General features: G+C 35.0%; 2 protein-coding genes across 2 annotated transcripts; both read right to left on the bottom strand.

Moving 5' to 3' along the window:
* Positions 1–2,477: 2,477 nt before the first annotated feature.
* On the bottom strand, positions 2,478–3,242 carry LOC107785607 (cell wall / vacuolar inhibitor of fructosidase 1-like). Its single transcript, XM_075227706.1, has one exon. The coding sequence runs from the start codon at positions 3,136–3,138 to the stop codon at positions 2,629–2,631; it is 510 nt and encodes a 169-aa protein (XP_075083807.1). The 5' UTR covers positions 3,139–3,242; the 3' UTR covers positions 2,478–2,628.
* A 7,489-nt stretch (positions 3,243–10,731) lies between these two features.
* LOC107797827 (desiccation-related protein PCC13-62-like) lies at positions 10,732–12,988 on the bottom strand. Its single transcript, XM_016620750.2, has 3 exons — positions 12,570–12,988; positions 11,947–12,172; positions 10,732–11,224 (listed from the first exon to the last, which is right to left on the bottom strand). The coding sequence occupies exons 1-3, from the start codon at positions 12,869–12,871 to the stop codon at positions 10,841–10,843; spliced, it is 912 nt and encodes a 303-aa protein (XP_016476236.1). The 5' UTR covers positions 12,872–12,988; the 3' UTR covers positions 10,732–10,840.
* Between the last annotated feature and the right edge of the window lie 656 nt (positions 12,989–13,644).

The raw sequence follows: 13,644 nt of genomic DNA, 5'->3' as shown, positions 1-13,644 counted from the left end.
TTCATTTTGGAGAACAGTGGAAGGAATGGTTTTCTTCAAGGAAGTAGGGATATTCAAGCTCTTTTTCGTGAATGAGTTGGGGGAAATGGGAATGGCTTTTTCTTTTACTGTTGGTCTTCTTCTTAGTTCTTACAGTGTCACATGTCACATTAGTTTTTGGACAGATTGTGTCACTGAGACTAAAGATGCTCTACTTTGGCATATTTAAGGGATTAAAGATGCTCAAGGTCATATTTGAGGGACAAAAATAGACCTATCCTCAAAGATAAGGGACTATATTTGGCCAAAAACTCTATGATATTTGGACTAGTTGTTTAGTGCATAGTACTGATCAGCAATTATAGGCCCCTGAAATTTTATCTGAGATCTGCTGCTTAGAGCCTCTCTACTCTCACAAGGTAGGAGTAAGATCTACGTATACACTATCCTCCCCAGATCCCACTTGTGAGATTACACTGGATTTTTTGTTGTTGTTGCTGCTGCTGCTGCTTAGAGCTAGATCAACTATTTTGACATGCTTATGTATTGATAGCGGAGAACTGAGATACGCCTAAAATCAGACTGACTTGCATTTTAATGGAGTAGGATATACTTTCTTTCGGACCATATTTTTTTGATTTGAAGACATACCATCCTGGCTGCATATCTGTATGCTTCAAAACATTAAGTTAATGGTTAATAATCTTTAATACCATCAGGATTCATGACTTAAGTATCTTCTGGAGATACTTCTCTTAGTCTAAAAATAATACTACTTAACTATAACTGGAGAATTTGAATTATAAGTAACTCTTCTGGTACCCAAGGGTGTGTTCTAGTGATCAATGAAGCAAGAAGGGAACCACGAGGTCTTGGGTTCGAGTCGCAACGGATACAAAAAAGCACTAAGTGATTTCTTCCAATATACCTAAGCTAGGGAGAGTTACCTGATATCTGTGCTGACGGAAAGTTGCAGGTACCTAATGGAATAGTAAGTAACTCTTCTTTGTAGAAAGGTTCCTGTCCTCTCTTTACACAGAAGCAAGGCAAGGTTAGAAGTACCATGGTTCCACGTTCGACGCTTTTCCCTTTCAATTTTCTATAATGATTGCCTTATGGTTTAAGCTAAGAACAAAACAGACTACTGTCTAATAGTGTTTTGTACCCTTTATTTCATGGAAAGATATTAGACATGCACCTTAAATACCATGTGCTTATGCTGCAACAGAGACAAGGACAGGGAGGAAAGGGGGCAGCAAAAAGAAACAGAAACAGGGGAAATATATATCCATAGAAATATCAGCTCACCAGTTGAAAATGAGCAGGCGCTCAAATTTATTGCGTTTGTTTTGAAAATTGAAAATTGGAGCTTGCAGTTTTCCGGTTCTTGCAAAAAATATTTGTTTGAAGGGAAAACATCCAAATTTCTCTTTGTAGTATCAGAATTATTCGGAAGGGGAGCCTTGGCGTAATTGGTAAAGTTGTTGTCATGTGACCAGGAGGTCACGGGTTCGAGCCGTGGAAAAAACCTCTTGCAAAAATACGCAGGGTAAGATTGCGTAAAATAGACCCTTTTGGTTTAGCCCTTACCCGGACCCTACACATAGCGGTAACTTGGTGCACCCGGGGGCGGATTTAGGGGGGCGGAAGGGGGTTCATCCGAACTTTACACTGTATATATAAGGCAAAATCTATTTTTTACCTCTATATATTAAGTTTTGAACTCCCTTGACATAACCCAAAAGTGTAGCTTAGTGGTCAAGGGGGTTCAAAATCTTTGAAAAGTCATAGGTTCAAGTCCCACTAGCTATGATCTTTTTGTTCTTGAACTCCCTTCTCGGAGATCTTGCCGCCACCACTGGGTGCACCGGACTACTTTTTTTAGTATCAGAGTTATTCAATTTTGTCCTCTACTACACTTTGGTTTACTCATTCCTTTGTTGTTAGCCTGAAATGGGTGGACAAAACGTGAGAAAATAGATCCATAATACCTTTCAACGTTTAATTAGTATGATTTACTATTACCCACGGGTTTGAGCTCCGTTAGGGGTTAAGGCAAAAAAACGAGACTTTTTAATATTAGACCATAGGTTAAACGGAAGATTGCTCCCACGGAAGGTAAAGTTACTCAATTTCCGATAGCACCAAACTATGATTTTTTTTCTTGTTTGAGTAAAGTTAAATTTTTTTGAACATCTGAAAAAAGCTTTTTCAGATCTTCATTTTGTCACAAATCTTACTCATTTACAAATCTTTTGGGATAATTTATGCTTAAAATATTATTTTGAACCTTTTAGTCTCTATTTTAACTTGCTCCAATTCCCAAAAAGAAAAAAGAAAAAAGAAAAAAGAAAAAAAACTACTAAAAAAGACAGAAAGAAAAGACAACATACCTTAAGTGAGAATCATCTTAAACTGCATCACTAACAACAAAGGAAGTGAAAGGAAAAAACAAAAAAAGGAGAGTTTCTGAATTTGTAAAAGGGAGTGCATCATAATAAGGGACAACCCGGTACACTAGATATTTCGTATTCACGTACAATTCGAGGAAGGATCGCATTCCAAGGAATATGATGTAACCTATCTTAATGCAAATATTAGTGGTTGCTTTTACGGTTCGAATCCGTGACTTATAGGTCACATGGTCAATCATAATAAATTTCTAATAATTGCTCTACCAACAACAGAAAGCTCATGCACTGCAGTATTCAAACCACTAAGAGGAGAAAAACTACTCTTAAAATTCTCCTCACAATCTTGAGAATCACCAAAACATCCAACCATACCATCTTCAGCAAATTTTGGGTTCCCTTTAGTCAAAGCTTCAATAGCTTCAGGCAAACTTACTGTTAAAATTACCTTATACGAAAAACCACACTTCTTTAATGGAACTCTCCAAGCTGCTGGAGGATTGGATTGACGTAGCTTCGAGATGATTTTGGCCGCCTGATTCGCCTTCGCTTTGATGGCGTCCACGACGATCAGCGCCAGCGTCGTGATGTCGCCGCTAGCGCTGCGTTTGTCGGAGAGTAGAGTTTTTAGGCAGAGGTTGTAGTTTGGTGTGTTCTTGCATGTGGTTTCTACTAGGTTATTTCTGCTGCTGCTTGTTTTCAGTGTTAAGGTTAATAGCAATATGAGTAGATATATTAGAGTCTTCATTTTGGAAAAGAAGAAAAAAAAACACCAAAGTTATTGTTTTCAGTGGAGAAACTCTGAAGAGGTTGGGAATTAAGTACATATATTGGATGGAGGTGTTTGCTCTTTAAAAACAAATTAAAAATCATTCATATGTTCAATTCGCTCCGTTATAAAAAAATCGGCACTATTTTCTTTTTAGTCGTTTGTTTCAATAATGAGAAGCTTTTATTACACAAATAATATACTTATTTAAGATAAAAAATTTCAATAGTTTTCCTTTCTTTATTATACTTTATATCAAGTTAAACTAAAAAAAAGTTAAACGGAGGGAGTATTTATTATGACTCTTTTAATTTTTAGTTTGTCTAAAAGAATAATGGTATATTTTAATATTTTTTTATTTTTAATGACATAATTTTAGAGATATTACAGTATGCTTAAGATTAGCCAAAATTACTTTTAGTTTATATTTAAAAGAATTCCTTTTTTTCCTTATCTTAAATTACGTATTTAGCTCAACAGCATCATAATGATATAAAATTGAAATTGATAAGTAAAAGATAGATTACGTACAACGTTGGGCGGGTAGGCTTTATCTTTCTGTTTTCGGCAAAACTTGGACATATTCAGTGGTGTCACGTGTGGGAGTGCATAGGGGATAGACTTAATTTTTAGACGGTTAGTTATAGGCAAATATCACGCCCGCACCAAACATTATTTACAATTTATAACCGAAAAAATATATAAAATTTTTATAATTTTTTATATATAACCTACAATATATATAATATATATTTTCGATTATTATTTTGAGAGCGGATATACAATATCATTTTCTCTTAGTTATCACCATTTCTTTATGGGTTTCTTTTTTAGTCTTTTTCCGGAGAAGCAAATAGATTTTTGTTTCATGAGGAGAAAAGAAAATTGATAATGTTAGGAGTGCTTCGCATTGCTAATCATCCCTACATTATTGATGTATGCCTCACTAATTTTGACATTACTAATCATAATATTATATATATATATATATATATATATATATATATATATATATATATATATATATATACGCGTATATTGTTAATTCTTGCTTAACTTGTCTTTGAATCAAGCAACCTGCAAGCGCTAGTCACGTTTGCTGATTTTGTCATGCTCCAGTCAATGAGTTCATAGGTAAAAAAAACTCTATATGTTGTGAAAATATTATATTATGGATGTTCATTTAGTACTCCGTAGTAAATAAGCTTCCTGAAGAAGCTTTATTCATATGAGCCTTCGCCATAAATACATTTATCTATTTAGTACTCTATTGGAAATAAGTCTCCTGAAGAAACTTATTCTTTCGGTACTCCGTTATGGATAAATATTACCCATGATAGAAGATTATCTATATCTGGCACAACAGTTTAGAGCAGCAGCTTACAAGCAGCTTACACAGCAGCTTACAAGCAGCTTGCAGCAGCAGCTTACAAGCAACTTACACAACAGCTTACACAGCAGCTTACAAGCAGCTTACAAGCAGCTTGCAGTAGCAGCTTACACAGCAGTTTCCTTTCTTCTATAAATAGAGGAGAATTCAGTTCATTATGTACATAAGTTTGAAGTTTGAATAATATATCAGTTTCTCTCTATACTTGTCTTTACTTTACAGTCTTTATTTTATAACACGTTATCAGCACGAGACTCTGCCATCTCGAGAAAATACTTTGAAAGTATCAGAGGTACGAACTTTTTTTTTCTAAATAATGTCAAATCTTTCTAAACTTGAGTTTGTAGCCCTGGATATATCAGGCAAAAGCTACATGTCTTGGGTGCTTGATGCCGAAATTCATCTTGATGCGATGGGTCTGGCAGACACCATCAAATATAAAAATCAGGCATCAAACCAAGACCGTGCCAAAGCAATGATATTCCTACGCCATCACCTTGATGAGAGCCTGAAAATGAAATATCTTACTGTTAAAGATCCAGTCATACTGTGGAGTAATTTGAAAGATAGATATGACCACCTGAAGATGGTCGTTCTTCCACAGGCACGTTATGATTGGACTCATCTAAGGCTACAAGATTTTAAATCTATCAGTGAGTATAATTCTGCTACGTTCAGAATTATTTCCCAATTGAAACTATGTGGTGATAATATTACTGATCATGATATGTTTGAGAAAACTTTCACCACTTTTCATGCCTCGAATATGCTCCTGCAGCAGCAATATCGAGAGATGGGATTCAAAAAGTATTCTGAACTTATCTCACATCTTCTTGTAGTCGAGCAACATAATGGACTATTAATGAAAAACCATGAAAGCCGACCTACTGGTTCTTGTCCATTCCCTGAAGTGAATGAGACGAACTTTCACCAAGCTAAACATGGAAGAGGACGTGGCCCCAGTCGTGGTCATGGCCGTGATCGGGGAGAAAACTCTAATCGTGGTAATAATAATACACCAAAGAACCCTCCTCACCATCAGCAGTGGAAAAGGAAGGAACAAAAGCATGAAGCGGTGCAAGCAGCAAAGCGAGAAAATGCATGCTATAGATGTGGAGGAAAAGGGCACTGGTCACGTACATGCCGTACGCCAAAGCACCTGGTTGAGCTATATCAAGCTTCCCTGAAGAAGACAGAGAAAAATGTTGAAGCAAATTTTATTTCTGAAGATAATTTAGACTTCATGCATTTGGATGTAGCTGATTACTTTGCACTCCCAGAAGGAGAAACAAGTCATGTGATCGGTAGTGAATCTGTAGAGATGTAAATATTTTAATTTCTGTTATTTGTAGTAGATAGTATAGTTATGTAATTGTTGTACATAAATAAAAGTTATAATATTTACTATCATATTTATTTTATTTATGTCATTTTAAAGAATATGGATAATCCTCAAATTATGTTTGGATCAAAGACCAATCATGAAGATATTTGTATAGTTGATAGTGGAACAACTCATGCCATATTCAAATATCAGAAATACTTTTCTTATTTGCATAAGGAAAAAGCAAATGTTTCTACAATTTCTGGTAATATAAGTTTGATTGAAGGCTCCGGAAGAGCTATTGTATTTATGTCTAAGGGAACAAAACTTATTATCGACAATGCATTGTACTTCTCCAAGTCCCGAAGAAACTTGTTGAGTTTTATAGATATCCGCCGAAATGGGTATCATGTTGAGACAATAGATGAAATGAATGTGGAATATCTTTGTATTACAAAGAATATTTCTGGCCAGAAATGCATTGTAGAAAAGTTACCAACTTTATCTTCTGGCTTATATTATTCAAAGATTAGTACAGTTGAATCACACTCTATCGTAAACCAGAAGTTTACTGATTCAAATACTTTTGTGCTTTGGCATGGCCGTTTGGGCCATCCTGGATCAATAATGATGAGACGAATTACTGAAAATTCGAGTGGGTATCCATTAAAGAACCTGAAGATTCTTACAAATAATAAATTTTCTTGTGATGCTTGTTATCAAGCCAAAATGATCACTAGACCATCACCAATGAAGGTTGGCATTGAGTCCCCTACCTTCTTAGAACGTATACATGGGGATATATGTGGACCTATTCACCCACCAAGTGGGTTGTTTAGATATTTTATGGTCCTAATAGATGCATCTTCAAGATGGTCTCATGTGTGCCTATTATCATCTCGCAACCTGGCATTTGCAAAGTTATTAGCCCAAATAATTCGATTAAGGGCACAGTTCCCAGATTATCCTATAAAGGCCATTCGCCTTGATAATGCTGGAGAATTCTCATCTCAAGCTTTTGATGATTACTGTCTATCAGTTGGAATAAAAGTTGAACATCTGGTAGCTTATGTTCATACTCAAAATGGCCTTGCAGAGTCATTTATTAAACGACTGCAATTGATAGCAAGACCACTACTTATGAAAATAAAATTGCCCACTACTGTTTGGGGCCATGCTATCTTGCACGCAGCATCACTTATCCGTCTCAGACCAATACATTATAATAAATATTCTCCGTCACAATTCGTTTTTGGTCATGAACCAAATATTGCCCATCTACGAATTTTTGGATGTGCTGTATATGTGCCAGTAGCACCACCACAGCGCAGTAAGATGGGCCCCCAAAGAAGGTTAGGAATATATATTGGGTTTGAATCACCTTCTATTATTCTCTATCTTGAACCATTGACGGGAGATTTATTTACTGCTCGATTTGCAGATTGTCGATTTGATGAAACAAATTTCCCACAATTAGGGGGAGAGAAAAAGGAAATCAAAAGAGAAATTGTGTGGAAAATTTCATCATTATCTCACTTTGATCCACGTACCCCTATATGTAATCAGGAGGTCCAGAAGATCATCCATTTACAGAATATAGCAAATCAAATACCAGACGCATTTACTGATTTGAAAAGGATAACTAAGTCACATATCCCTGCAGAGAATGTGCCTATCCGAATTGATGTCCCAGTAGGACCATCTATTAGCATGAGAGCTAGTGAACCTAAAGCACGCCTGAAGCGTGGTAGGCATATGGGTTCTAAGGATCGAAATCCTAGAAAACAAAAATCGACAAATGATCAAAATGATATTATGAAGGGATCTCCTGAAGAGACCCAAGATCTGATTAGTTATGAGATTCCTGAAGAAATCAATAAACCTGAGACTCAAGTGGGCGAAGAACTTTTAATAAGTTCTACTGGTGATGGGATTAATTTAAATCGATCCGAAATAGTGGTGGATAATATTTTTGCATATAATGTTGCACTTAACATTATGCAAGATAGTGAGGATTTTGAACCCCGATCTGTCGAAGAATGTCAACAAAGATCTGATTGGCCAAAATGGCAAGGGGCAATTCAATCAGAATTGAACGCACTTGCTAAAAGAGAGGTCTTTGGACCAGTAGTCCAAACACCTGCTGGTATAAAACCAGTTGGTCATAAATGGGTTTTTGTGCGAAAAAGGAATGAGCAAAATGAAGTTGAAAGATACAAGGCTCGCCTTGTCGCACAAGGATTCTCACAACGACCTGGAGTCGATTATGAAGAAACATATTCACCCGTTATGGATGCCATAACATTTCGATATCTCATCAGTTTAGCCTTACGTGAAAGGCTTGAAATACATATGATGGATGTGGTTACAGCTTATCTGTACGGGTCACTTGATAATGAGATTTACATGAAAATCCCTGAAGGATTTAAAAATCTCGGGAAATGTACTCAATCAGATTACAAAGATCTTTGTACGGTTTAAAATAATCTGGGCGCATGTGGTATAATCGCCTCAGTGAATATTTGTTGAAAGAGGGTTACATAAATGATGTTATTTGTCCATGTATTTTTATAAAGAAAATGGCATTAGAATTTATTATACTTGCTGTTTATGTTGATGACATAAATCTTGTTGGAACTCCAGAAGAGCTCCAAAAGGCAATTGAATATCTTAAGAAAGAATTTGAGATGAAAAATCTTGGAAAGACAAAACTTTATCTTGGACTGCAAATTGAATATTTAGCAAATGAGATCTTTATGCATCAATCTGCCTATACAAAAGGGTCTTAAAACGCTTTTACATGGACAAAGCACACCCATTGAGTATACCAATGGTTGTTCGATCACTTGAAGTGAATAAGGACCCGTTCTGACCTCCAGAAGAGGATGAGGAACTCCCGGGTCCTGAAACACCCTATCTCAGTGCAATTGGTGCACTTATGTATCTATAATGCTACAAGGCCTGACATAGCATTTTCTGTTAATTTACTAGCAAGATATAACTCTTCTCTTACACGGAGACATTGAAACAGGATTAAGCATATATTGCGATATTTAAAGGGAACTCTTGATATGGGTTTGTTTTATGCTAACAAAGATAGTGCAGATCTTGTTGGTTATGCAGATGCAGGTTATTTATCTGATCCCCATAAAGCTAGATCTCAGACCGGGTACGTGTTTACATGTGGAGGTACTATCATATCATGGCGCTCCACAAAATAATCTATTGTTGCTACTTCTTCAAATCATGCTGAAATAATAGCCATTCATAAAGCAAGTAAGGAATGCGTATGGTTGAGATCAATAATTTATTTTATTCGAGAAAAATGTGATTTGGAATGTGAGAAAAGACCCACAATTTTATACGAAGACAATGTTGCATGCATAGCCCAATTGAAGGAAGGATTTATAAAAGGAGATAGAACGAAGCACATTTTACCAAAATTATTCTACACATACGATCTTCAGAAAAATGGTGATATTGATGTGCACCAAATCCGTTCAATTGACAATACGATAGATTTATTCACCAAATCTTTACCAACTTCAACTTTTGAGAAGATGGTATACAAGATTGGAATGCGGAGACTTAAATATTTGAAACAAGGTTTTTATTAGGGGGAGTAAAATACGCGATGTACTCTTTTTTTCTTATTAAGGTTTTTTCCACAGGGTTTTCCTTATAAGGTTTTTAATGAGGCAGCTAGCAATGCGTATTACTAAATATGTGTTCTCTTTTTCTTTCACTAGAATTTTTTTCCACGGGGTTTTTCCTAGTAAGATTTTAACGAGGCACATTATCTTTTAATGAACATCCAAGGGGGAGTGTTATGAATATATTATATTATAGATGTTCATTTAGTACTCCGTTGTAAATAAGCTTCCTGAAGAAGTTTATCCATATGAGGCTCCGCCATAAATACATTTATCTATTTAGTACTCTATTGGAAATAAGCCTCCTGAAGAAGCTTATCCTTTCGGTACTCCGTTATGGATAAATATTACCCATGATAGAAGATTATCTATATCTGGCACAACAGTTTAGAGCAGCAGCTTACAAGCAGCTTACACAGCAGCTTACAAGCAGCTTGCAGCAGCAGCTTACAAGCAACTTACACAACAGCTTACACAGCAGCTTACAAGCAGCTTGCAGTAGCAGCGTACACAGCAGCTTGCAGTAGCAGCTTACACATCAGCTTCCTTTCTTCTATAAATAGAGGAGAATTCAGTTCATTATGTACATAAGTTTGAAGTTTGAATAATATATCAGTTTCTCTCTATACTTATCTTTACTTTACAGTCTTTATTTTATAACACTATACTCATTTCCTTCTAACATGACATCTTGCCATTTTCCATATTAGTAGTAGTATTATTTATATTATTATCATTCTCGCATTATTTTAGCTAGCTTTTGATTTTTATTACTATCTGTTATTTTTCTTGTGTCGATTTTCTTATTGCTTTATTATTTTGTTATTGTTACTGTTTTTGTCTTTGTTATTTTCAACATAGCTTCTTCACTATTGACTATCTTTTTCAAAACTCCTGAGAATTGTTTTTCTTGAACTGAGGGTATATAAAAAATAACCTCTCTACCTCCATTAAGGTAGGAGTAAGGTTTGCGTATACATTACCATTCTCAAACCCTACATGTGAAAATATATCAGATATATTGTTGTTAATTTGTTGTTAATTATTTTTATTGTTGATGACATCTTCCCATTTCAAATTTGAAAACTTATCGTTAATATCTTCAGACATAAGATGATATCTAATGAAGCAACGTGAACATAACACATGATTTCTCGTAAAATTCAGAAAATAATAAGCACAAATGTCCAATAAGCTCATCGATCTCTCCAAAAAAAAAAACACATTTTTATTCATGTGTCTCTTTTAGTGCGAAGCTTTCGCTCACTTTTATTATGCATGTAGGAATCAAACATTTCTTTAATTTCCTGACGTTTAATTCCCTCCAAGTCCAAGATAGGATTTTGCTATTCGGCCGTCAGCTCCTTTTGGGTAAAATCCACCTGGTTTATTCTCATTTCCACTTCCGTACACTATTCGCAGTATTTCCTCTGGCGTTCTGTCGTAGGAAAGTGAGTATTTGTCTCCTGCTAATATATTTCCTCGTATTTTCCCTTCAGCACCTACTGCTGGATTCACTTTGAGTCCTTCATCTTTCAATCCATGGCGTCCCAATTTATTTCTCAGCTCTGATATCCGGTTTGTGAACTCTGCTACTGTTATCCCGTAGGGTTCCACATTCTCTCTTCCTCGCTCGTAAAGCAATGCTCTCAGAACTGCGTCTTGACCTGATTCTACTCCCAGTAGCCCTGCTAGTAGCTGCAAATTTTGGTTTTGTATTTGAAGTATTACGGTTCATCAATTTGAATGTAATGAAAAATACTCTACCCATTTTTGTTTTATAAGATTGAAATTTGATTGGACATGAAGTTTAAGATAATTTCTATTACAACGATATTGTCCATGTTAATTTGGCGCACTTCGATTATTCTATCATATACTTGTTATTTTTTACCAACATAGGTACCGGGTGATTTTGTCTACAAAACTTATGAAGATGGAAAGTTTAAGATATGAAATTAACTAGTGAATATATTTATGATAATGAGACGACTATTATAATAAGAGTTTAACTTCTATCCATGACAATGTAAAAAAAATTTATATTTAAAATTAAGTCGTCTAAATGATAATTACAGAAATTGTCCATAAAAGAAACAAAGTTGTAACCAATAAAATAAGGTAGATTACCTGTTACAATAATTATAACTAACTGATAGTATAAACATTCTTTACATGACATTGTCAGTGTATATAAGTTAAGTTATTAAACTAATGATTGAAAAATTAGGTTTTAAAAAGACAAGGACATTGCAAGTAGCTTAAATTTAAATTCTTGAAATTTGTATATATTTAAAATGATGGTTAAATGTTTTGCAACTTTCAAAGATTGAAATAATGCATGCCATGTAAATTGGAAGAAAGATAGCAGTATTAGTATCTTGAAAGATGTAGTTTAGAGAGTAATTTAAATTGATTACCCTTTTGGCCGTAGGGCTGTGGAGTTTAGGATTGGCTCCAACATATCCAGTGAGTCCAATATAAGGAATAACATACGAAGCAAGAAGATAATTAATGTCGTTAGCGTAAGGATTGAAAGGTGGTTCTAGTGGATGTCCAAATGCATCGTTCATAACTGTTGCAAATGCTTCTCTGCTTAGATTTAGCAGTGGTCTTGGAAATCCTGCTATTGTATTCTTGATTGCCCTGCAATATATATATGAAATTAAATCAATTCCTGAAGAAGATATGTAAGCGTCAGGACACTTATGCTGCTCGGACTTTTCAAAAATGTCGTCAGGTGCATGTCGAATATTCCAAAAGTGGTATACTTTTTAACGATTTGACATGCGCGCTACAATATTTTTAAAGAGTCCATGCAATATAGCTTGCACTATTTGGTTGAATTGGATAAAGAATATTTGAAACTAAAACTGAAAAAAAGTATTTTGAGATTGAAATTGTGTTTGAGTATGAATTTTAATTGCAAAAAAAGTTGAATCTTTGTGAACGATTCAAATAAAATTTTCAATATTTTATTAATCCAATACGTGATACACTTTTTTAAAAAAAAAAAATATGTTCCGAAAAGATAAATATATACCTAACATGACCAACTTCTTGGAATCCGAATTGAGCAATGACATCTCTAATTAGAGAGCTGAGTTTTGCAATTCTAGCCCCAATAGGTGATGGTCCACCATCTGCAAGTTCAGGTGCAAAGCTATCCAATCCACGGCCAAAAGAACCCCACAAGAAAAATTCAGCTTCCATATACTCTAAATTCAAAGGAAATTCTAATAAATCTACATCCGATTTTGGCACGTTAGAATCAATAGAAGCACAACTTGAACTTAGTAGTAGCAAAAAGAGGAAAATCAATAGTGAGAAATAAGCAAATATCATGGTTACAACTGAAAGAAAGAACGAGCTAGAAGTGGAATGAAGCTTAAGCAAAGGAAGAAAAAAGAAACTAAAGCCGGAACAAATTAAAGCTGAGGTTTGGGTATAATTTCTTATTGTCTATATCTTAAGAATTGGTATTCTGGTTAGTTAGGCGTTGGCAATGACGCATTTTTATTCGGAGGCGGATCCAAAATTTTAATTTGATGGGTTCCATCTTTATAGTTTTACCACTGACCCATTAAATTGTTAATATTATAGTTTAAAACGTAAAATTATTGAAGTTTTAGTGATTTTTACACACACATCATATATATTCATAGGCGGACCAAGGATTTAAAAGTGGCAGGGACATCACTATCGAATAAAAATTTGAGCAAATGCTGAAGTGCGAATCGAATCCAGGCAGCACATTAAAAGTCAAGTTGTGCCCGCCAATATCGACCAATCAACTGTCTAAACTTTGAGTTTTAGGGTGCCAATCAAAATATATACCTGTCATTTAAGATATATGCGCGCACACACACAACACACATATATATAAAAATATTTTCCGAAATTACCGGAAGCCAGTGACCCAACCTAAGTGTGTATATATATACACTTAGGTTTATATGTATATATCCACCACTACATATAGTCTGCGTGCAAAATGATGACAAAGACACAGATGGAGAAAGAAGAGAGAGTTAAAGCTTCTAAATTTCAGGTGGGAAAGAGGTAGTTGAGAAGATTTTGGATCAACTTATTCGGAATTTCATAACTATCGTCATGCT

This window comes from Nicotiana tabacum, chromosome 13 (assembly GCF_000715075.1).
Source record: "Nicotiana tabacum cultivar K326 chromosome 13, ASM71507v2, whole genome shotgun sequence".
NCBI classification, from domain to species: Eukaryota; Viridiplantae; Streptophyta; class Magnoliopsida; order Solanales; family Solanaceae; genus Nicotiana; species Nicotiana tabacum.
The sequence above is the reverse complement of the archived record's forward strand: the minus strand, read 5'-3'. Positions and strand labels throughout refer to the sequence as shown.